General features: G+C 40.8%; 1 protein-coding gene across 11 annotated transcripts in view; it reads right to left on the bottom strand.

The window, feature by feature from the left end:
* Window positions 1–23,332, bottom strand: part of frmd4a (FERM domain containing 4A) — a 132,306-nt gene that overhangs the window by 51,057 nt on the left and 57,917 nt on the right. For 2 of the 11 annotated variants that reach the window (XM_086074274.1, XM_086074273.1), the window contains exon 1: window positions 21,814–22,157. The exons of 4 other annotated variants lie outside the window; for them this stretch is intronic. In XM_086074274.1, coding sequence (XP_085930400.1) covers window positions 21,814–21,966 — 153 coding nt within the window. In that variant the 5' untranslated portion in view covers window positions 21,967–22,157. Of the gene's footprint in view, window positions 1–9,884; window positions 10,261–21,813; window positions 22,158–23,332 lie in introns of those variants that run through there. 5 more of the 11 variants (XM_086074275.1, XM_086074271.1, XM_086074283.1 and 2 more) reach the window with 5 other exon arrangements.

The raw sequence follows: 23,332 nt of genomic DNA, 5'->3' as shown, positions 1-23,332 counted from the left end.
TTCTTCTCAAATCTGACACGTCTGGAACTACACACAACAGGATAAGAAAAACATGAAATCAGTAATCACCCACTGTAAGTCTAAACATAGCCAATTATAGAACCTGTCAAATGAATTCAGAGAATTGTTGCTAAATACATTACACTGTACAAGGCCAAAGATAACTGTAGTACTCAATTTTGCAGCTTAACCGTAAAAGAGCTTTCCACCATTTTTTCATTATTTTTTTTTTTACCATGGCTAAAACTATGTGACACACTTTGGAATCTGGCATGAGTTGCCCCTTCCCCTCTATATAACAACTCGAGAGCCTTTGTTCGCATCAGCGGTTATCTTATCAGTTGGATACCTATAAGTACATCTTCACCTTCACTTGAGATAGGCCGCTGGCGTGGCCACTTTAGAGCGCCTTATTGTCGCCCATGACTGTACACACGTCATAGGCCGATTTGACCGTCAGCGTGTGTGCCCGTAAGAAAAAGTGGAAGAGCGAGGACAAACATTTTTTTTCAAAGTCAGATGTGACAGTCATGCATGGGGGCAGGGGTTTCGGGCTGGCGTAGCCATTTTAGAGTAATCAGTTGAGCAGCGTGTGGTTTGAAAGCAATGAAAAATCTAGATTTTTTGTCTTTCTTTTTTTGTTGCAATTTTAAAGCCTCATTTTATCTACTGCCGATTTTTTTTAATCATCAAAATTTTGCTGGGTTGTCAAAAACACTGTTCTCCGTATTGTGTCATATTTCCAACCACATTTATTTTCCCTTTACAAGGACTGTACAGAGAGCAAATTCATTCATTCATCCATTCATTTTCTTAACCACTAGTCCTCACAAGGGTCGCCGGGGGCGCTTGGGCCTATCCCAGCTGGCTTCGGGCAGTAGGCGGGGTACACCCTGAACTGGTTGCCAGCCAATCGCAGTGAGAGCGCAAACTAAGTGGAGCAAATTGAATGTTGCTTCATTTAAATCAATGCGGGGGGCTGGGTGGGGGTGGGGGGTCGGGTCAGCCCAGCTGATTGTTATGAAACATTTAATTTTTGTATTATTCAAGTATTATAGTAAACGACTTAGTCATTCCAGTTTCAAACAGGTTGAGTGTCATGTCATAACTTTAATGAAAGTCAGTCCGGGCGGGGGTGGCGGTGGGCTGCAGGGATGCGAAGTGGTGATGAGTGTGAGCCTCATTCACAAGGGACGGATTTCTTACCGCTTACACCTCCTCTCTTCATTTATAATTTACCCGGTAAGAAATCTGTGCAGACCCCAGTGACCCTCTGCTCACCAACACGGCTGGAAACGCATGATGTCACGTGGGACTATTTGGTTCGGCGTGCTTTATAATCATTTTTAGTTCAAACTGACACACCCCGTGCGAGCCTATCCACAGAGAATTCTTGATCTGATCTGTTTTTCATTTTTGTCTAAGGGTTTGGCCAACTCAAGGGCATTGCTCACTGAGGAGACATTCAACTCCAGTGGCCTCGATGCACTGCTATGTGACGAGCTTGAATACCAAACACTCTAATGGTTCTGTATGCTGAATATTAAGCAGACCTGTCTGTAGCCATAGTCGAGTGAGTGTCTCGCAGTGCTCGTGCGCTCTTCTGGCCTTTTCAACATGGACTCTGAGACAGAACAGCTTGGGAGTGGAGCTGAGAAAGGAGGGCGGGAGTGGTTCGAAAGGATTTTTGGGACCGGGTCAAACAGAGTGACTGAACAAGAAATATTTTGTTGAGTCTGGTTTCGGTCACATGAAATGATTAGGCCCGTCATGATAACAATTTTTTTCGGGACGATTTATTTCCCAGACACTATCACGATTCACTATAAATTATAGTATATATTTCTTTATGCATTTGATATATTGATGATGTTAGAGCAAACATAATTAAAGTAGCCTACATCCTGTTATATGAGCAATTATTTACTTCTCAAGAATAGTGAATATATGCATTGAAATTAAGAACAATAAAATATCTGAAATATAAATACAAACGACTCCGGCTCTATAAAAATAAAATAAAAACCACTTATAGCAACATACAACCACTGTATTGACAGAGTAAAATGGGATGTCGTTTATCTTCCTCAGAACGTCCTCTTTCACCTGGTTGTATTGTTTTTTAAGGGAACTTGTAAAGCCTATCTCGTCTGCACTTAAGTTAAAGGTGAAATAATGATCAGAGAAAGTAGGTTCACAACATTATTATTATTATTATTTTTCATATCAATTTTATTTATCAGAAATATATCTGCTAGTGGTGTGTAGTGACAGGCAGAAAAATCAAATGTTGACGTTCATCCAACAGCTCAGATGACGTTCAGTCATGGCAACATTTGTGACTAAATTGAAACAAGGTCATTACTTCTGTATTCATACTTAAAAAATAAAAATAAAATAAATAAATAAATAAAAACTCTCTCTCTCTCTCTCTCTCTATATATATATATATATATAGCCTATTTTTGGGTGGTTACTAGATTTTTTCTAAAAACCAATAGTGCATGAAATTGAAATTAAATAGTGCGAAAAGAGCATGGAAAAGGATAGCTGTTAGCTGATGATCATGGTTGCATTAGCACTACCTGGCTAGCATTAGCGCTACAGTACATTGCTGTGCCAACTCCGAAACAGTCGAACCGAACAGCTGGAACGCTTTTCAAAACTCGTTACGCCCCTAGTGTGTACAGTATTTGTGCATGTGAGTGCCAACTCGCCCAGCTATGAGCAAGGTGACTGTGACCGTACGTAACAACACAGTGTAGCAGTGGATTTGTGAAGCTGATCAAGATTTACTGATTCAAAATTTGTCCCAAAGCTCAAAGTGTGCCAGAAATGTTGGTAATTAGGAGAAAAACGATGAAAATGTTGGACCTGAAGTCAGAATTCAGTAAGTAAATGGCATGGAACAGGACATACAGTACAGTATAGGAATCCATCATGCCTCAGAGAATAATAGGAGCTGCGGAAGGTTCTTGTCGCCTGTTCAGTAGATCTCTGTTGACCTTCAGGACACACTGACTCATGTGATATAAGAGGATTTAAAGATGGCTGTGAGTGAAGGTTTACAATAAAAACAATAAGTGGCTGGTGCTGGATTTACAGGCATGAAAAGGGCAAAGCACTCAGGTAAGACAGAACCGGAGGCTGACTTTTAAAAGCAAAACAGAAGAGAGGGGAGATTGTGAGGTTATGCTGAAGTTAGTTTAAGAGCTTTCTCAAATTTGCACAGGTTTGAATCTAAAGAAGAGAGGGTCCTCCATTAAGTTTCATTTATATGATAGCAAAGTAATCCAATTTTTTGCTACATCTGAATGTTCCGTAGTCTATCACTAATCTATGGTAACGCAATGCTACAGTCATGATTATAGTGAACATTTGTATAAATATGCGTTGAGCCTTGAGGCTATAAGGGAGCATGCTTTCACGTGCTGAATGACAACGTATTCTTACATTTACACACTGTCGTATATTTTTAGAATTGAATATCCTAGTATCGATTATCCCATTGATTATTCAAGTAATTGTAAAAAAACGAAACAAACATGATTTGATAAACACAAGACAATGTAAGTACAGATATAATTTTGTCGACTTGGGGGTCGTCATACTTTCTACTGTAGTCTGTGACTGTGTGTGCATGGCTTTAAATGGTGGTGTGGCATGGGCGCCAGCAAATAAACGTGTAGAGTTGGTTGGCTGTTAACTGGCTAATCTAATCTGTTAGTTAGTGTAGATGTTGAGTTACTCGGCGTGAGTTATGGCCATTGGCAGCTCATGAATGAATGCGCTTAATACTAAGGATGTGCCCAAAAATCGATTCTCATAAGAATCGCGATTCTTATGAGAATCGCGATTCTCAGAATAGATTTTAAATGTCCCAAAATCTATTTTATTAAAATAGTTTTATACGGTCTTCCCTTTGTTTGTGTGTGCCTTTATTGGAAGCGCTGTTCATGTTGTACCCGGTTTGGCCACTGAGGGGCAGTGTGGTTCCACGCGGTCTAATACACTGTTAAGTTGTAGCCACATTAGAGAGTAGAAGGAAAAAGTCATGATCAAGTCATTCCAATAAAAGTTGTTTTTTTGCAGCGTGGAGCCGTTCTTTTGAGTGATAAAAGTGCCGCGAGTAGCGCACTAATTAGCATTAGCGAGTCAGACTGGCGTAGATCATTACGATTCATTGAACATCTATAAATTGAAGCAAAAATCATTGTGAATCAAAAACCGTTCTTAATCGAAAATCAATTCTGAATCGAATCGCACACCCAAAAATCGGAATCGAATCGTGAGACATCCAAAGATTCCCACCCCTACTTATTATGTATTTGTTTTCTTACGGTTTGTTTAATAAAGCAATTGAAAGTGCACCAGCAGCTGTGTCTGTCTTTGACCTCTTGTGAGGACATTACAATATTCTCTAACTAGTCATGGCAGGCGATGGTTGGCTAACATTGATATGTTGGCGGATGGATGAACTCTGTATAAGATTGAGATAGTTTGACCATGGACAATGTATTCAATTCCATTGTTTTCAATGGGAAAAACTCATTCAGAATCTGAACAAGTCAGAGGTCAGCCAGCATTCTGCTCATTGTAATGACAAACAGACGAGTAAAAAAGAAAAAAGAAAAAAAAACATTATATCTAATCCAAAGGCTCAAACCTGCAAACACCCCTCCCCATCGTCTCCCTCACACAACTTTGGCTCCGTGTACCGTCACACTTGATTCCACTGAGGCGGCGTAATGAAAAATGACCCGGCTCATCTGTAGGGAGAGCCCCTTGGCAAGGATGCGTGGCCGGCACTGTGTTCTTCTCCAAAGGGAACCCCTGTCATTGTAAATGTATTGAATGTCCGCCATTTGGCCTTTACGCCTCAGGCAGGGTCCAGGATCTGAGGTGGAAAAAATTGGAGTTTGCTCAATAAATAAAAACACCTGATCAATCACGTTACACATGAGAGCTGTAGTGATTTTCCTCCCCGTTAACCGTGTGAAATACTTGTTGAGAATGTCTGTGTGCAACGGTTCTGCAAAGATGCCAAAAAGCTGATTTTACATGTGAACAGCCGCGCTGATTGCATATTTCTGCACATTGTGTGCAATTTAATTTATGTATATGAATAATTCAGTCTACAGATGGAAGCACTCGATAGGGAAGGGGGGAATAATTTTTTTTTATATCGAGTCTTCATGTTCTCAACATTTTATTGCTAAATCATAACTGATAAGACGTATTAAGACTAAAGAGCTTTTTTTTTCACGTGTCAAACAAAGGATATTAAATTACGACTAAAATGTGCTTATTAAGCATGAATTTATGCGGAGATTTTTTTTTTTACAAATGACAATAAAGATAGACAAGATAGATGGATCCAACAGTCATACGTACATTCCTGTACATACATAGGATATACAAAGGCTGCACACCCCTGTTCAAACTTTTAAGGTTAAAATAAACAAATTAGATCATGTGGTTGCACAAGTGTACACACCCTGTGGCTCTTGTTCAGATTTAACCAATCAAATTCAAACTCGAGAAGAGAATTCAAGACGATTCTGTGTCTGACATGCTACCATATGAAGCACCTCTGAGTACACATGTAGAAAAAAAGTTTTCATACTCACATTCACACCTTTGGTCAATAAACCTTTAACGAACCTAACAAGCATGAGGAAAACATGAAAACTCCACAAATTGTGAGGCAGATGTTTTAGAACTCATTGACTTGTCTATATCATAATCATAAATGTTGCCTACATAATACATATCCTCATGTACAACATTGTAAATCTCAGTTCAGTAAACACAGCGAGGCTATTAGATCCATGCAAACAGAGGATCCGAAAGTCCCTGAGCGGGATTTCCTCAGATATTCACCAGATTCCCTTTATAATCCGCCTGGATTACCATCCTACACTGGAGGCCCTAACCTTTGAACCCAAAACATTATAAGCCCTTTTATCCCCGTCACTAATGCTGCAGTTAAACCTAGGAGGACCACCTCAAAAAAGATGATGTGAGGTCTGCTGGGGCGAGCCAGCAAGATACATTTTACAGCATTTATCAACTTTAACATCACAATAATCCCCAACGGGGCGAGGGACGAAGCGTCTTTATATATTTTGGGTGATTCATCTGGGACTTGCCTTTGCCTTCCTTTGAGTGTAAAATTCTAATATCCTGCTCTCGTTAAAACTAATGCCCGGCCTTAAATCAGATTAGAGAGTCGGGGCGGCTGTGTGGTGAGCACGTGAGCCATGCGTGAGTTCGCCCCAATCCAAGTGCGCTGTAATTAATCGGCTGAATGCTGGCCATACACACATTCGAGCTCCTCCAACAGACTGTGGTGATGGCTGAGAAAGAAACGTTGTGTTCCTTGTCACATACGGTGGCTTGCAAAACTATCTATACCTCTTGAAGTCACAATTTTGTTTGACAGGTATTCCTCTAACCCTGTTTTGATTCCCTTTTACACTTGTACGGAAATTAAGTCATTATAATGGGAATTGTCTGACTTTTGGATTTCCACTGTAGCCATTATGGAAGATTGAATATTAAGGGCCATGCATCACATCCAGGAGGGATAAGTAAGGCTTCATTGCTTATAGACCCAAAACAGCATGAATGACACCAATACATAATCACGATTGAAAAAAAGTTTGATTACTAAATATGTACAGTACTTAGTTTAATTGTTTAATTTCACACTTGATAGATGGGCAGGCACTCCAGACATATACAATAAATTATGTGAGACATTAAAAACTAAAATTTCCACGTAAAATCCTTCAGGCCAGGGACATATTGTGACAACATTTACAAAATGTCCTCTTTTTTTTTTTTTTAAACCAATAACCTGGCCCATCGGTCAGTTTTATAATATAAATATAGGCTCTAAGCACGGACGTTTGTAATGTGACAGAATGTGGAAAGTGGAAGTTACTCCCAAACCACTGTGTAATCACTCCACAAGTTGGTGATGGAGCAGTGAAAATGCTTTCCAGGCAAACTATGCAAATAAGACGTTATCTGCCCAGAGATACAGCTAACCACTACAGCGGTTGTTTGTGCGCCGATGCTGCCATATCAAAAAACAAACATGCCTCTAGCGAGTTCCAAACTAATTTGAAAATTACCCTCATCCAAAAAAGGAAAAACCCAAAAAGGGTGCTGGGAAAGTTCAGAAACAAAGAGCAAGCTGCACTCTCCAAACCTTGGGAAATGAAAATATGGTGGGGTGGGGGGTGGGAGTTTCTCACACACAGATCCAGACTTTGGCAAAGAGAACAAAGACAGACACCAGATTGGGACAGTGATGAAAATTCCTCAAAAAGATATAACACAGGTTCAACATCAAGCTCGTGCCATTCTTCTGCCAGTCTGGCCAAATGCCTTCCCTTTGGTAAATGTATTGATATCCAAGCCTAATATGAAAATAATGACAACAAAAATAGAACAGACAACTGATAGATTGATTGGCATCTCTGGCAGTTCTGATTATTTTTAAAATATATAAATTATCAGGTTTTGACGTGTGCATAATGTCAAGTTTAAAAGAAAAAAAAGCATACTGTATGAGTAATGCTTAGTAAAGGCTGGAGACTGCAGGTGTTTAGTCCTAGGCAAAACGCAGTCAGACAAAAAAAAACATTACCCACATGGGCATTATTGTATGATTCATACTGACACACACTCAAAGCATTCAAAGAACATACCAAGTGAGTGAGTCGAGGTGTCATATTGACAGAGTCGGAGGAAGCAAGGCTCCGAGGCAGAGCAGTGAGCCTTGGATATCCCCTTCCTGCAATCTGACACACCGAACCCCCCATTAACCCCCCTGCACCGATAAGTGCTTCACCTTGGATTTCAGAGCCTCATCAAGCGAAGGGAGTGTGGGTCACATGTATTGTTCATACTGCTTCAAAGTCATGTTTTTGGAGGAGGATGTCTGCAGGTGCTGGCTTTTCACATATGAGCGCGTCTCTACACCAGCAGGGGGCATTAACGAGAGGATTGTTTTGGGACGGTGTGTTGTGTGGTTGGGTTTCCTCTGATTGTGTTGCTCTCCCTGAGGAGCACATGCAAACACAATGAATGAACATGCCAGACAAGTGTGCTCACAATAGCAGTCTCCCACGAAGCAGTCTTTAAAGTAGAACAAAAAAAAACTTTTTTTTTTTCCTTTTTTAGAATTAAGTAATATTTTTTTAAGGTATATCCTTCAGTATAAAAGGCAAAGAATGAGTAGAAGAAAGCTGCATTTTTTTTTAAATGTACCCATTCAAATATGACTTTCCTTCCTTGTTAAACTTCACATTGGCATTAATATCGCAATATTGGAACTTGACGATTGGAAAATACATTATTCTCATAAGATGGCAACTTTTTTTGTGAAAAATAGCACTTTATTCTCATGTTACAACTTTTTTCTATGAGAAAAATAATCATTTTGGCGTTACAGCTTTTAAGTACACGTAGTCTTTATGTTTAATTGGCATTAGTATTATCAGCGAGTCTTTGGAAACATTTCTCTAGCCTAATGGCATAGCTGTCCTTTGAACATATTAGTATTGATGGGAAAATGAAGCTTCATGAAGCACTTGTAATATTTTTTGACTCCTCTAGATGCCACTCTTGGTTGAAAGATGCAGTGGAAATGTAATCAATTTCCTTTGCACTAGTCTTTATATTTAAACCAAGAGCACCATCTAGGGGAGTAAAAAAATATCACAAGTGCTTCATGAAGCTTCATTTTCCCATCACTACATATTAGGGGGAAAAAACAAAAACAACTAAAAATAAGATTCCAATTGCCTTGATTCAACCATTGCTCCATGACCTAGATGTCTGAGACGCTACGCTACACAAGCAAAGTTGATAATCAAGCATATTGGTGTTTTTTTAAATTGATATTGTGACACTAGTTTAAAAATGACGTGATGACAATTATGATATTGGGCTAACAATTTTCCCCATCGATCCCAAAGGTTAGATAATCACTGCTTTTGAGCGCGGTGTGTGCATTTAGCGAGAGACCTGTTGGGTTAATCTTGGCGGTGCGAGCTGCAAACAGGGCAGGAGAAGCATTCAGCGAATACTAATGGCTCCATGAAAGCCCGGAGTCCAAGTTCAGATCTCATCTGCCGAATACTGATGAAGCATTTTGCTGATTCACCGAGCAAAGTTTTATTTTTTATTTTTTACTAAGCATTAAAATCAATACAACTAATGAAACGAGCACATTAAGGCTATCAAAAGTGACCAAGGCTCTATTTTGACCTGAGGCGTCCTGGAGGCACAGTGAAAGCCTATGAAAGCTTTGTGTGTGTTTGTCCTCCTTTCGGATATCTATTGCAACACTAACCGGCTTACTTGGCAGCCAGCCCTTTCCTAGCAACGACATTTCCTGGAAGTGGCTTTGCATCCTGGGCAGAACAATGACAAACAAAAAGAAGAGCAACATCTGATCTGGTGTATAGTGGAATTATGAAATAGTGTCAGCGTTCTTTTCACAATCACATTGGCTCCAGCTAACAGTTTTTTCATTGGCAATGGAGCAAATCAGCCATGGACGAACCTTCCCCCTGATTATGGTCAAGGATGGCCATTTTTTTTCTACTACTAAGGGTCATGTATAGTATAAAAGGAGGGAAGACGGCGCCCACTTCACCTGTACAGGTCAATATACTGTATGCTAAGTCATTAAGCCTATGAAGTACACATTGTATTAGTCGCAGTTATTGGTCACAAAGCAAAACGTAGGCTTTGAGGTCCGATTTTGGACAGCACCTGACAACCAATAAGAGGAAGTACCATGTTATGGCACAATCCATCAAAAGGACATCCCCTTTTTTGTCATCTTGCGAGGTAAATCCTACCTGGTAGAGCGGCCTTGAAGCACACACGTGAGTGTGTAATAGCCGTAGGTGAGTGTGAAAGCGCCGCACATGCACGACGGCCCAGAGAAGACCCTGATGCCGGGCGCATTCTGCTTCATCCGGGCCAGGCCAGAGAGCCTCCATGACCGGACAGCTGGTGAGACATCCACAGGTGTCGCTTGTCTCCTTAAAGATCCACATGGGCCATTACAGGTAACGTCTCCCAATACCAAGGCAATGATCAGCCTTTAATTTTCTCCGGAGACCACTAAAATAAAATAATGGGGTCACCTCTTGATGCGAGCCAGTGAGAGCTGCCCTGTGTGCTTTCTCTCTCGTCAAGGTCAAAGCCCTGCAAGTATCACACAGCTAATGGTCCCCTGTGACCCTCTCTTCTTCATCCCCCCCTCCTGCTTACTCTCCCACTTCTCCGGTCCCAATCGCAGCCACAAAAACAAACATTCCCACTATGGAAATGCAGACGATTTTCTCGTTGCTCTTGCTCTCTCTCTCTCTCTCTCTCTCTCTCTCTCTCTGTTGGTTGTTTTTAAAGCGATACGCACAACTGTTGCATTTCGGCAAAACCTGCAAGAAAGAGTTCAATCTGCACTAAATGTCTTGAAATGAGAATTTGCCTTATTTTCATTTCAGGCAACAGTGAAGTCCGTGTGGGGAAAAACTAGCATTTGTTTGAAGGTTTGGAATTACTTTAAATTATATGCTAATTTACATTAGCCTGCCTATGGCGATTTTCATTATATATTAGCATTAAGGTAGCGGACATTCGTTGACTAAATTACATGGTTTGGTTTAACATTTTGGTGTTTGAATATTGAGATATGAGTTTAATTCATTCAGAGAGCTTTTGTAATTTTAAACACTCGTATCGCAAATCATCTTTCCTCGCTGAAATGACTGGAAATGTCAATAGACCATTACAGCTACCTTATAAACACAAAAATGTCAGTGCATTTTTTGGAATAAGAATGACAACACTGTATTATATGTACTTCATAAAACAAAGAGTACAGACATAATTGCCACGTTTTTTTGCTTCAATTTAATGTTCTGTACGTATATGCTGTATGTACAGTAGATAGCCTATATGGCAAAGTTATGTAGTAAACGCAACGTGTCATTTTCCAGTCTCCACCATACAGTGCCTGTATTTCATATTTTTGCTGACCAGTCAAAACCAGACATCATGGGTCACAAATCAATCACAGGGCACATATTGATAAACTGATAAACATCCATTCGTTTTCTGCAGTACTTGTCCACATTAGGCTCACGAGTAAGATGGAGGCAATCCCAGCTGGATTTTAATGCTTGTTCTCATTAAGGCTTCGAGTGTGCCGGATGATATTTCATCTAGTTTTTGGAGTACCATAATTGACACCATCAACTGGGCGCATATACACAAACGACCATTCAGTTGAGAGTCTTTAAAAACCCCAGCATGTCTGAGACGGGAATTCAAATCCTTGGACTCAGAGCTGTGAGGCAGGCGTGCTAACCACTGGCTCACCATGCTGCCGCGTTGAAAGTAATTGTCTCTTAATCTGCATCTTCCGATTCGGATGATGTATGTGTGAAAGAGACTAGAGAAAGGCCTGAGAAACAGATGGCTGTTTGAAGAGCGTCACCCTTCCTACAAGTTGGAAGCCTCTCTAGATGACATCATGGGACCAGAATGTCTCCTCCGTGCAGAGTTTTAGCCAATTTAAAACAAACAAGCGCCTCAGTAGCCTATCTCAGGGCCTCGTGCTGCCCTCTCAGCAGTGTCCTGAGAAACCCTGTAGGAATGCACAACATTCCTACACTGTGATTTTTCCAACATGAATCAGCGGGCCTGGCTGGAGTAACGTCGGAAGGCTGGATACGCGCACCTCCGCAGAGGCCATAATTTACGACAGGAGTAAATATTTGCCGAGGTGAGAGCTGCGGGGCTAGGGACCACGTTGAACTGTTCCCATGATTCCCTGTGTGCGCACATGTCACACTGAATCCTGGGAAAGGTCACGCGGGGCCCCGCTGATGTAAACAATCGGTGACAGCTGGACGGATATAAAAATAGCAGTTATGATACAGGTAAACTGTCGTTTTTTGTCTTTCTCTCTAAAACAGCACAAAGTCCATCCATTTCTAATATCCGAGTACACCAGAAACAATGAAATAGTCTTCTATTAGATGGCAGAAAGGGAATATTCCTTCAAAAAAGAGGTTTCAAGCTGTTTATTGCGACATCAAGTTGAAGTTTACCTTCCAACAAAAGATCATCATCATAAGAAACGCCATAGACCGGCTAACAAATAGCATCTATCTGGCAGTGTTTTGCTGCTCTGAGCAACGGATTGTGTAGCAACACATGTAGACAGTAAAACTAACAGCACTCACAGCTATACATTGTTTAGTCTGCAAAAAATGACTAATATTACTGCAGTTTACGGAGGTCCTTAGTATAACTGTGAAAGTCTTCTTCTTCTTCTTTTTTTTTTTTAAGCCTGCTTGACTTTATATTGCCTCCTGTTTGCCAAGTTATGCACACCAGAAGGCCCTGAAATGAATTATGCAAAAACTGTACTTTATATTCTGTTGAACATATAATTTGAATCTCAAGGCACCACAATACTGTTCACTTTTTGTTTCTAACGGTTCAGTAAAGGTTGTGAATCACAATAACTAACTAACCACAGTGCTGCCCAGTTAAATGACAAATTATAAGCAGTTCAACATCTTGATGACTCAAATGATTCGACACAGCCACCGCTCAAATCACCATCGTGTATGATCTCCTTATTTTTCATCCCTTGGAAGTTTCACTGTAACTAGATGTCTAGCAAGGAGTTCGCTTTTTGCCTCCTCGCCACGTTTCTACATAACTCCACTGCGCTTCGTATGAGGAGCTTCTCTCTCATCCCTCCTCTTGCTTTCATCTTCACTCAGGCATATCATATGCATGAAGCATAAAGTGGCAGAGGATGCGCGCTGGAGGGAAATGGGTCACAAATTGTACAAGCGCGCAAGCAGCGGCGTCATGTGAAACTCTCCGATAGTGTATGTATGTGAAAAAAGTTGAACAAACAAAACACTACAGGCATATTATTTCGTGTTTCCCAACATTCATTGAGCCAAAGCATGTCATTTACATTATAAAAATATCACAGCACACAACTAAACAAAAAAAGCTCGAACTTGAGATATACGAGCGCTGATAAGAAGATATGAATTACAGGAAGAATGTTTGACTGTTTTACATGACTTAGAGCTTTAACTTTACAACAGAGACAAAAATTGTCAATAAATAAATATCCATCTATCCATCCATCATCTACTGCTTATCCGGGCGGTCGGGTCGCGGGGGCAGCAGCTTTAGGAGGGAAGCCCAGACTTCCCTCTCCCCAAATAAAAAAAAAATATATATATACGTAAGTAAATAAATAAATAAATAAAACAAGCGTAATATCGGCCCATTAAATTACTGTATATTCTGAAGTACAATATTATAGAGTGCTATTTTTTACATTAAATATTACAAATTAGTTTTTGTAGGGGGATTGTAACGACCAATGTGGATTTGCATATTTGTGGATTTTTTTTATCTCACATATTTTAAACCATTGTTTTCTCCAGTGCATTTCAATGCTCGTCAACTCGTGGATACGCAGAGATTCACTATTCACGTGACGGCCCGGCATCAAGCACTGTAAAAGGCGTGGTCACTGGTCACAGATCAAATGTAACTTAAATCTCATGGCACTGTACCTCATATTTTGGCTCGTAACACACAGCAAAAAAACAAAACAAAGGTTGCTGGTTGATAAGTTGGTAATTCACTTTTAAGTCAAGGCAACACTGTAGACTGAAATAATGATGATCGCATCTCAGTTTACTCACAATTGACTTGCTCTGTGTGAAATCTAGACCTGTTTAGGTGAACACGAAGCTATCATCATGTTAATGAATGCAAACAGATTAACTGTACCTTCTGCCATCTAGCATTTAATTGTTATGCCTGTCGCCGGCATAGATAAATGAACAAAGACTCGGCACAGTTGGTTGGAATCAGCGTGTGCTGCTAACAGTACAGCTGGGACGAGAAGTGACATGCGTGGATTGAGTGTGATGGAAATTCTATTCCGATCACTCTGATTTAATTTGATTGTGTTAGAGGTGCAAGCGTGAAAATCAATAACATAACTTAATGCGGCCTGAGAGAGGGATGAAGACAGGGAACGTTTGTGCTTGTGTGTATGTTGGTTTCCCCGGTGACGTGTATATATATATGTGCACAGATTATGATATATGAAAAGAAAACCTTTAAATGATCTGATATACAATTTGACCTAGTTAAAGTGTCATAATAAAGAGTACAGCAAGCGTATTCAAAAAAGGCGACAAGAGAAAATGTATGTCTTCGCTCCAGCTAATCATTCTCTCCATCCACTTTGCCTTGCAGATAAATATTAATGAGGATTAGCACGTTACTGCAGTACACCCACAGGAAAACAAGGGAGGGGAGAAAAAAAAAATACTCTCACTCTCTCCTTCAGGCACATGCGCGCACACATACAATCTAATAGGATCTATTTTTTGAATATCCACCAATAAAAAGTAGGATGTCGAGGATTATGCTATGCAAAGACAGAAAGCCAAGAAGGCATACACACGTATACACACTTCAGAATGCCCACACAAAAGAAACGTCCACAAAATAAACGGTGGAATGTCAGGGATTGCACACGATCCCACACGCACAAATACACTCCACGTTGTACGCACAAAAGAAAAAGTGCACACACTAAAAGGCGAATTGGATGATGCCACACAACAGAAAGAAAAGAGTGCGCACACGGACACACACACAATGGACACCCCTTTATAAGAGTCATAAGTCAGTGCCTTTCTTTCTGGCAGGTAGGATGTCAAGGACTTCAAGGATGGTGCCACACAAAGGCAGGAAGACAAGAACTCCCCCTCACACACAATAAAAAAACAACAACATTGTGCTTCCCAATCAGAATATCTACAACAAAAAGTAGCAAGGCAAGAAGTCAAAGACTCCCTTTCTCCCCCACTCCCCCTTCTCCCTCTCTCTCTGCCTGTCCTCTCAGATGGAGCCTCACGAAGACAAATAAAGACAAGAGCGCAAACACACACGCATACACATTACAAAAATATTGTGTACACTAACCAAATGTATCGTCAAGGGGCCACACAAAGACAGGAAGACAAGAACACACAAACACACAATTAATACAATTGCATCATAATGCAATCTTTTTTTTCTCCTCGCTGTCTAACAAAGAGCCTGACTATTCACCAACATGACATTGTCCTGTATTCTGATTCTCCATGTCCTTCCAAAATCACCACCCATCCCACTCCTCCCCTGGCCAGTACACATTTTTGTAAATAAAGAAGCAGAGATAATGAAGTCATCTTCCCAAGATCTGTGTGAAGGTGGCAGAGGGAAACTACAACCGCCCCCCCTCGCGCCCCGCCAGCCTGTCTCCCAATGAGTACAGAGGAGTCCACTCTCACCATAGCTACCAGGCTAGTGTACTGTCTCCACAGCGTGCGACAGAAAACATTATTAACGATTGACTGGTGTCGCCTTCCAATGGCAGCCAAACGGTGATCATCATCTCCTCATCGTTTGATCTCGCGTGTCGACTTTGAACGCAGCTGTGCGGCGTGGCTATAGGTCTGATTTTTGGATGGTGAATTAAAGATAAGGGAGAGAGAGAGAGAGCGGGGGGGAAATCACAGCGGAGAGTGATGAAAGGGTGGGAGTCTCATCATTCCCTCCCTTTGCGTCCTCTCCCGTCTCAAAAACATTCAGCCTTGGGGAGGAGAGGGGGGTTCCCTTTCAAGGCGGTCAGGGGAGGGAGATGCAAGAGGGGCCTGCAGGGGACGCCCAGCCTCCAGCTCCAGTTTCTCACAAGTAACCCCCCCCCCCCCACACACACACACACACACACACACACACACACATCACTATCCTTTGTCTCTCTAATTGGACTGACTGGCTTCAGCGTTCCTGCCCAAAGTCCTGCAAGGCTCGGGTGCGATCACAGAGAATCAATATGTTGGCTAACACTTAAAGGAGCTATTTGGTAATAGCAGCATGGCTAACGTAAACACAAAATAGAGTGGATCCCTCACTGTATTGGGATTTTTAAAGACATACATTTCTAATCTTATGTGAGAAATTTTTCACTATAAGGTGGAATCTTATGCTCATTTTCCCACACAAGCAGTTACTGCACTACGATAAAGTACATATACTCAGCTAATTTAATATAGCCACCACCGCTAGTTATAACGAACTGTAATCCCGCCACACTGTAAGTGCGACCTTATTGCGAATTTTTTGCGACCCTAATGAGGACAAGCGCTAGAGAAAATGGATGGATGGATGGTTGGACTACGACAAACTCCACAAAGTGATGGTCATTGGAATTAAGTGATTCTGCATGTGGACGTTCTTTCTCCAAATGAGCCCGGACTGTAATGTGCGCACAATTGGATCATCTTGATGAGGATTGGACTTTGCATGCACCTGATCCAAACGGCTGACCTTCTCAGTGATTGGCGCCGACAGGATGTTTAAAGGTAACACGGATCGATTAGCATTCCTGTCTCGCTTCCCCACGCTTTTAAAGGGCGAATATATATGGCGGTAAATTACAGGCAGGCTATTGTTTTGCTGCTGAATGTGTCTGGCAAACACGGGACTTAACTTTTTTTCTTTGGCCGTGCGAGCCTTCTACCTCACTGCTCCCCTGCTGATGTTTTCTTAGAGAGCATTTTAACCCCCCAAAAAACCAAAGGTCTGGTTTACCAAGATCTCAAAAATTGGGCCCATATTTAAAAAAGGGTAATTACTCTTTCGGTAGGTCTGATGGGATTCCCCCAAAATTTTTTGGGAGAGCATAAAAATGAAGTGTAAAGTGATGGAATTTGAAATGTGAGCGGAAGGGCCAAACAAACATGACTTGAGTTCCAGAAGACAGTAATCTAAAAAAATATATATTTTGTTTGTTTGGACTATGTGTGGAATTGATGTACAGTATGTGCCCATTCTGCATTTCAAACTTTGGACTGCACACCTGGTGAAACTGCTCATGTAGACACCAGACCCAGAATTAGCCATACGCAAGGAAATGCAGAGTTGAAAGGAATTTGGTCATCAATATACCATGACTGCTTGTCAGCCTTCGGATTGAGGGACACCAGGTAGCACTAAGGACCACATAAGTAGCCTGTGGGCCTGTTGTAACAATAGTCAGGTTTCCGTCCAATTGTTTCGATTTTTTTTAAGTGAATTTACTGAAAATGCGCAAAACGGACATGCGACTTATGCCCGTTTCCATCTGTTCTTTTGCGAATATTGAGAGGGGACTCCGATGCTGTAGGTGGCGGTATACACCATAGAGATGTGATACACCGGTCATTTAAAAGAAGAAGAAGACCAGGTAGCGACTGCGCCGGGCAATGACGTAGAATGAGTTTGCTTTTGTAATTCTTGATAAACCGGCGCGTTTCTTTGCTGTTTTTCATCTAAAATAGCATTAATATTCACTTCTTTAATTAATTCCAAAAATATTTCTGTTTTGTCGTCCCCCCCAAACATACCTTACTTTATTGTCCGACATTGCTTTGGGACTAGAAAACCTACGTGTGACGTAATATCGGGTCAAAACGTGTGACGTGTGTCTGGTCTTCTTTCCTTTGCTAAAATTCATATTATCAATTTTTTTTTCGATATGCTTCAAAATCCACCCCTTCTAAGTGTAAGGACTTTTTTTTTGCGGATTTTGGGACCTTTTTTCGAATTTCTGGCGTTCCCATTTAGTTTTATTTTCGCATTTTTTGAAAATTCAAATCAAAATGGGTGGATGGAAACCCAACTAATAGCTTACACGTAACTGGACATTGTGATTTTCTAAGAATGTTGTAGGAGTGATCATTTGAAAATGTGAACACACAAAATTGCATTATTGAATAGATAATATATTACAATAAATGTTGTTTCTGGCAATTCATTAATGTTTCACTCCGATTGTTCGGAAATTCAGTGTTGAACAAATGTGCCGTTTGGTTACTCAGAGTTCCATAAAAAAGGAGTGCCAGAGCACGCTCAAGCCCAGTGGTGGGCAAACTCGGTCCTCAAAGGCTGGCGCCCTGCGGGTTTTGGAAGTTTCCCTGCTGCTACGCAGCTGATTCCAATCAACAGGATCGTTACCAAGCTCATGCAGAACTTGCTGATGAGCTGATCGTATATCAGCTGTGTTGGAGAAAACAAACATCCAAAACCTGCAGGACTCCGGCCCTCGAGGACCGTGTCTGCCCACCCCTGCTCTAGCCGCTCCAACTGGAGACATGGAGCACACAAAGCATCATGTAGTACAGATGGAAACAGTTGAAGCTCGACGTCCTGATTGGTTTTGGTGTGTTCAGGAATTAAAAAGGAGAGGAGCGTGGTTTGCTCTCTTTCTTTGAACACACCACTCTCAGAGTTTCCCAAAGATTTAATCTCTTAGTGGCCTCTCACTTTGTCTAAGCCATCACCTCGCCCGTTTTTGCATGTGCAAAGCTTTAAGAAACTAGGCCCTGAATGTTTTGTTGACGTCTGGCTCCTTCTCGCGCCATCTCATCCCCTTATTTGTTATTTTTCTATCCCTAATTTCACAGTAAAAGCTTGAGCAGCTTAAAGTGATAGCAGGTTAACAAAGGCGGGCGATAATCCTAATTCAGACTGCTCACAGAAGTAAACATCCCCACAACAACAAGCTGTTTATACTCTCTGCTATTTAACATAAAGGGGACATAACACAGTATGAACATTGGGATTTTTAAGTGCTTGTAAACAAATACAAGACTCTGGTGTGACTGCCCACCAAGTGGGAAACTAAACATCCAGTAATTATTTTCTTAACCCCCCCATTTCTGAAAATATGTCTCTAATAAAGTCACGCTTGCATAATAACCATTCCCACGCTAAGTTTCTTCATCAATGACTTGATCAGCAAGGCTGGGAGAAGATCCAGAGCCACTTTCAAGCAACAACCACAGTCCTGTCCTTGGACTTCACTGTGCTTCACAACCTTTATTGAATCAAGGCACTCATTTTACTTTGAAGCTGTCAAAGTACACCATCAAAACAAAAATATGACAAAAGCGTACCATTGTGAAATAATGATGATCTTGTCTCAATTTACCCGATTATTGTTTTACTCAGTGAGAAATCCGGTTGCATCAATGACAACAGACAAATGTCATTTAGTGGAAGAACATTTAATTGTTCTGCTTGTCACTACACGTCGCTGATATAGATAGATTAATAAAGATACATTAGCTGATGTCATCATGATGAGAAATAGGGTGAAAAGTGCTACAATTCTTGACTTTTTTAATATTTGCTCTCTTTCGATGTCAGGTAGTCGACACAAGGCTGCCAAGCGTGACAAGTTTTGAATTGTACAAGGAGAGAAATTGCGAAATTTGCTTAGTTAAGCACTTCTTTTATGTATTCTCCCTTTAGATACCAATCATCTTACCTACATCCATCACTTACAGCAACGGGGAAACATTCATCTGGATTAACTGAGTGACAGGGAAGAGAAAATGTAATTTAAAAAAAATGTAGTGCTTCCATTAAAATAACAAAATCTCCATTTTGAAGAAAGTAACTAACACACATGCAACTGCGCTAGTATGAATGTGTGACGTGCAGTGATGGAGGCGTTTTAAAAACCCGCATCCTTCGTGGGTCCTAATTGCTTTTAATTGGTTCTTCACTTCAAGACAGACACATTTCTCAAACATTTGAGAGATACTTTCAGCAGAGATGTTAACCACAAGGCTATTAATACATATGAAAAGATCTGTAGTTCCTAATTTGATATAGCAAACTATTATGATGATATTGATATTCTTGGCTTGCAACATAGTACTTGCGTGTGTGCATGAAACCCAAACAATATGCAAGTGTTAATTAAAAACAAAGGTCATCTTAATGTAGCATGTCAATGGATCAATTAAACCCTAAAGCATTTTCTCCTAAAGTCTCCCATTAAAAAAGGTCAATACGCTACTTGTGTTTATATTCGGACATTTTTCTGAAGTGAGAGAACATACGCACAAAAAGTAACTCCCACTGAGCGTTCCTGAACACAGCAGGTCTACAAGTTGAGTAAAGAGGATGAGAATGTGAGATTGCAATCACGGCGCAGACCCCCCTCCGCTACACTGCCGGAAAATCTGCCTTTCTCGTCGCAAGTGAGGTGTTTTAACTAATAGGGCAAGTACGCCAGGCAGTGATTATTCATCTGCTTTCCTTTCAATTCATTTGACTTTCTGTCGGTATCCACACAACAACTCAGTGCACTTCAAAAGTTTCACCAACAGACAGACAAGCCAATCCAATCCCAATGCCCTTGATTGTGAGGCAGATATAATCACCACTTTACCAACGTGCTGCTGCCTCCGGTGTAGCGAAATCATGCATTTTAGCATTCAGCAATGTGTGAGCTCCACTCTCTCCTGTGTGCATTCAAAGAGATGAAGTACAAAGAGAATCCTCAGCAGAGCTCGTGGCGTTTACATGAGTCGCATACTACAAAAGAAGACACGACTCAAAATACATGCTATCCTGTAATCTCATGTTGGCCTTGCTTAATACGCCTTTTCATAATCTTTGTAAACAATCAGAACCAGGGTACTTGTGGGTGGCAGTACGTGAATGACTACCGCTGAATTGAACCGATAATTGAGACAAAAACCTGTGTTTGAGATTGCACCCCAGGTTGAACCGACTAATCGTCCTTACCCCTGCGCAAGAACAATTGTAGTTTGAGTCGATTAATCACCAATCACGTTTCGGCATTAACATGGCTGACACCTCTCTGAAATCAGCTGGTAGTCTTTCTGAATAATCGGCACAATGACGTCATCGATTAATTGACGTCAAATCAACTTTCATCACCTTAACGTGAAAAAAAAATCTCTAGTCACTCAAACCTACTAAATACACACCAAAAGGTGCATCATTTTTCTCCCCTCTTTGGTGGAGGTTTTCATGCATGCCATCTATCACAATCTGCTTCTTCCTTTGGTCGTTGAATCGGTGGAAGCTGATGTCTGTGAATCTCACTATGCTTCATCTATCCTCTATCTTTTTGCTTGTTCAAATGACATGTAATGGTTTGTTTACAATGAGAATGCCCGAGTTTTCCCCACCTGGAAGTAACATGTGATGTGAAAATGTCTCAGTAGAAAAGGTCTATAGAAGATTTCCTATTGGCCTTCTGAGAAAACCAGAACCAGAACAACAACGTGACCCGTGCTGAAACTGAGCGTGACACTTCTGCATTACACCATCAGTGAATATGCTTCCCCGTGTGGTAGACAACTTTCCTGAAGAACACACCAGGCAAATGATTCAGAGCTGGCAGGTTGCAGCCTGTCTTTCCAAACCCATTAAGATTGACTGTGTGGCACGCACATTCCATGTCTATGTCTTTGCATACGTGCCCACTGACACACAACGTGAATTACAAACTGAGCTCTGGTAGTACTGCACACAAACAAAGCTAATAAAAAGAGCTCGCGGTTCCTCACTGTCACTTTGAATGTGTTGAGACGAGCACTCCCACGGTCCCTCTGACAACCTTGAACCATCAGAGAGATGGCGGAATACATTAGAGACGTCCCGGAATTGACAGACACACCAGTAATTGTCCACTGCGGAGATTAAAAGCTTTGCTCTTGACTTGCCTCCAACTCCAAACTAATGCCGTCTCCTGGATTAGCCTAGAACCGCTTGCACACACACATACACACACACATACACACACACATACACACAAGGCACTAGCGCCTGGTCCAAAGAGAGTGTGAAAAGGGAAACCCGGGGGCTCACCCGCTCGCCGCTGTTTCTCCGGAGAGTCCCAACCGGCAGCTTGAGCATCAGCCGGCGGGTCCTCCCGGGCGTCACCGCTCCTTGGACCAGCATGGTACGCTCCAGAGTGTCCGTGGGCGTGTGAGCATGTGTGCCGCCGTGCGAGGTTGGCATAGGCGTGGGCGTCCTCGCCGTCCCGTCCAGTCTGGAATCCGGGATCCACGCGCACCAGTTCAAGAAAGTGGGTGATGGGTAGGTGTGCAATGTGCTTAGAAAAAGAGAAAAATTCTAAGTTCCTTTCTTTGTTGTGCGCATGATGTCCATTCCGCCGTGCTCCACACTCAGTGCTGAATGAGTGAGTGAGAGTGGGAGGGACCGGGAGACGCTTTTGTCTCGCCTCCTCTCAGTCTGACAGCGGCAAAACCCACCCCCCCTGCCCTAACTCTCCGCTTTCCCCTTCTTCACTTCCTCCAGTTGGGGGGCTTATCCAGGTCACGGGACTAATGTGACGTCGTGGATGTTATTAGCGTATGCGCTCGGGTTCTGATTTTTAAAACCGGGAAGCAGGGCTACGTCATTCCGAGATGAGGTAAAAAAAAAATTAAAATTGCATATAAAATATTTCTCATGCTTAATTGTATTATTTGTAATTAATGACAATTTAATGACAATTAATTAACCAATTATCAAATTAAATAATTTAACAGGTTTGGAACAAGTTTGTCTGGTATGCTATTTACATTATAACGGCAAACTGGCATGAATCTGTTTATATTATTTCATTTTAAGTGTTAAGAATTTTTTTAAGTATGTTTATTTTATTTTATTTTATATATATTATCTTGTCTTATTTTCCTGTTTTTATGTGCAGCGCTGTGGTTCCCCTGTGGATTTTTAAATGTGCTATACAAATAAAGTTGATTTGATTTGGAAAATGGATGGATGATTTAAAATGGCTAAATTAATCAATAATATTACAGGACTTTTGACAATAACCTTTAAAAAAATACATGCGCAGTCGGGTGCATTAAAGAACGTAGTGGGTCCTTTATTTTAAACTTGTATCTAACCTAAACATGCTTTTATACAGTATTTTTTTTAAATGCAATAATAATTTTCAAATTATTAAATGATTCCTAATATTGAAATACATTAAGGAACTATTGAATTAGATAAATGAAAAATATGACAAATGATTTCAATTAATTTATAATGAATCAAGCCATAATTAATTAACCAATTAAAAAATTAAGGAATCAATTAAAAATATATTAAATTGTTTATTGTACTATTAAAACACACAATTACTTAATAAGATAAATGACGTAAAATAAAAACTTTAAGAATTAGTTACAATACAATAAAATATATCACAGGACTATTGAAATCAATTGAACTGAATTACTTTAAAGAATAAAACAAATACAATATTGTATAATATTTCATATAATATTTTAAACTTGTTATTTCTAATGAATCTAACTATTAGAATTTACCAATAGAAGGCTAAATTATTGTAGCCAATTTTACAGGACTCATC

This window comes from Leptonotus elevatus, chromosome 4, assembly GCF_054856555.1.
Source record: "Leptonotus elevatus isolate MCC_2025b chromosome 4, RoL_Lele_1.0, whole genome shotgun sequence".
NCBI lineage: Eukaryota > Metazoa > Chordata > Actinopteri > Syngnathiformes > Syngnathidae > Leptonotus > Leptonotus elevatus.
This window is presented reverse-complemented; position numbering and strand designations above follow the sequence as displayed.